A 2,730-nucleotide genomic window follows, 5' to 3' on the forward strand; every position below is an offset into this window, starting at 1 on the left:
TCACCTTATAAATAGCCTATCTTTTTGTTCTCACACCAATGTGGGACAAGGTGAATTACCAACTTGAGACTTTCATTCACACTAAACTTCCAACATTTGGTTGACAATTGGTTTACTAGAAACATTTAGTCATTAATTAAATATGCAAGATGGCACCAGTAATCCTTGTAAATTACAGGAACAATATGGTTGCCATAGGCAACAAATATACAAACATCATTCTTGGTTCATAAATATCAATATATTATTGTAAGTGAACTTGATGAAGATGCGATATATATTTTGGCTTTATATTGGGTGTTCATAAATAGTTGAAATCAATTGAATCGTCTAAATCGAAGCAAGCCGGCTGGTTTGAAAACCAAGCGTCTTATTTTGACAATTTAACCGTTCGATCATTCGATCCAGTTTGAAACAAAGAACCAATTGTTTAACAATTATTATTTATATACATATGTTTAATATTATCAGAATATGTATTTATGTATATGTATTCTGAATTATCTTTATCAGTTTAAAAATATAGAATGCAAAGTAGTGATCTTGAAAAAAGTATTACAACTATCTTTATATGACATCCACTAAGAATATATATATGGATAAATTATTTAAGGAGTCTAGGTACGATGTTGTTTGGCAAGAGTATTAAAGTATATGAAAATAATTAGTTTTTGGTTATGGATTGTATTTTGATAGTCAACGGATGTACAAAGAACATTCTGTTGGTTCATAAATATCAATATTCATTTTATGTGAACTTGAAGATATATATTGGTTTTATATCGGGAGTTTATAACTGGTTGGATTTAACTGAATTTTCTAAACGGAGGCAAGAGGTCGATTTAAGAACTAGGTGTTTTATTTCACAATTTAACGACAAATTCAGCATGAAACTTGGAACCGGTTGTTTAACATTTGTTATTTATATATACTTCTTTTATTTCATGAAATCGTTATTTAGCTTAACTGAGGTCAATCGGACTCCGTTGTACACATAGGCACTGCGAACTGTTTTTTGAACCGTTTCCTTAATTCATCTTTAATGATTCCTGGTTCCATAACCCATACCCCATATGTTCAGCCCATTGATCCTGTTTCGGGCTTTATTGACGTTTATAATGCCATGGAAGTAACTTGAGTTTTCGTTGCCAAATTTAACCCATTTGACCCGCGCCTTCTGATGAGGATCTCTTACCGCCTTTTTTCAATTTCCTCCGCTGCCATGGACAGCATCGCCGCCTTCCTCCACTTTTTAATCCCAGTTTTTATATACTGTATTTTTTATATAGTAAACAACATATAATTTAGGATTACAAAACATTGACATATAACAAAAGAACATGCGGGCATGTCATTTGAGTTTTCATGGTTATGGAAGTCAACTTACTGACTATTTCTAAATGATTGGAAGACTTCTTACATTCGTTATTATTATACTTCACAAAAAGAACCATGTGTCAACATCACAGAAATTCCAAACCCTTTTTAAACATGTTAATAAATCAATAAAATGTTAAGGATATTAGTATAAATAGAGCTTCTAAATCCTCCAAACTTGTATCAAAAAATTGGATATGGTCATGGGGTCTAAGCTTGCTTTTCTCTTTTCATGTATTTTCTTTCTTTTTCTCTTTGTTCTACCCGTTTTTTCCCATTTTCCATATCCTCACTTACAACGAAATGAGTTGCTACATAATAACACAAATATGTCGCCTTTCGGGTTTCTTAAAAACATGCAAGGGTGTCGTAAGGGTGAGAAAGTAAAAGGAATCCGTGACCTCAAAAAGTATCTTAGTCATTTTGGATACCTAAACTACCAAAACAACCCTAATGTCACAAATCCTAAAGAAGATCATTTCGATGAGGAGCTTGAGGCGGCTATTAAATCGTACCAAGTTTATTATCATCTCAATGCCACCGGGACGCTTGATGAGCCTACCGTGTCCAAGATGGTCATGCCTCGTTGTGGGTTTCCAGATAAGGAAACTCATCAATATAGTGATAAATCTTTACATACGGTCTCTCATTATCAATTCTTTCCAGGTAGACCAAAATGGCCTAAAGGAAAGAGGCATTTAACATATGCGTTTGGATCGCGTTTCCCTACCCGATTCATGCCTCCTGTAGCACGAGCTTTCAAAAGATGGGCTACTGCTTCTCGATATTTCACATTTTCAAGAGCTAGAACTTATCGAAGTGCTGACTTAAAGATTAGTTTTGCACGCCGAGCCCATGGAGATGGCGCCCCCTTTGACGGGCCAGGTGGAGTATTGGCCCATGCTTTTGCCCCTACAGATGGAAGGTTACACTACGATGCAGATGATCGTTGGGTGGTTGGAGCAGTCCGAAATGCTTATGATATTGAGACTTTGGCATTACACGAAATTGGACATCTACTTGGGCTTGGTCATAGCCAATTCCCAAAAGCGATAATGTGGCCTACGTTTAGGGCAGGGGTAATAAAAGGATTGAATTCAGACGACATCCGAGGGCTTAGGGCTCTATATCGCATCTAGCTTGTTCTAAAAACAAAGGCGATTCGGTGCTTCGTATGCACGAAATTCAAAGCAAAATAACAAATGATTATTATTTCCAAGGCAGAGTGTTTGTTTTCTTTTGTTGTAACAATATTGTGAAAGGCATTGTGTGTGATGGTTGTGAATTTTTTTGAAGGTTTTGGTTTTAATCCAGAATGTCGTTTTTCAATAAATATATAATTGTCTTAACACT

General features: G+C 35.3%; 1 protein-coding gene across 1 annotated transcript; it reads left to right on the plus strand.

Moving 5' to 3' along the window:
• Positions 1-1,610: 1,610 nt before the first annotated feature.
• On the plus strand, positions 1,611-2,730 carry LOC110900131 (metalloendoproteinase 1). The gene has a single exon (XM_022147031.2). It carries the CDS (start codon positions 1,707-1,709, stop codon positions 2,514-2,516), a length of 810 nt encoding a protein of 269 aa, XP_022002723.2. The 5' UTR covers positions 1,611-1,706; the 3' UTR covers positions 2,517-2,730.

Source organism: Helianthus annuus, chromosome 13 (genome assembly GCF_002127325.2).
Source record: "Helianthus annuus cultivar XRQ/B chromosome 13, HanXRQr2.0-SUNRISE, whole genome shotgun sequence".
In the NCBI taxonomy this organism is placed as follows: domain Eukaryota; kingdom Viridiplantae; phylum Streptophyta; class Magnoliopsida; order Asterales; family Asteraceae; genus Helianthus; species Helianthus annuus.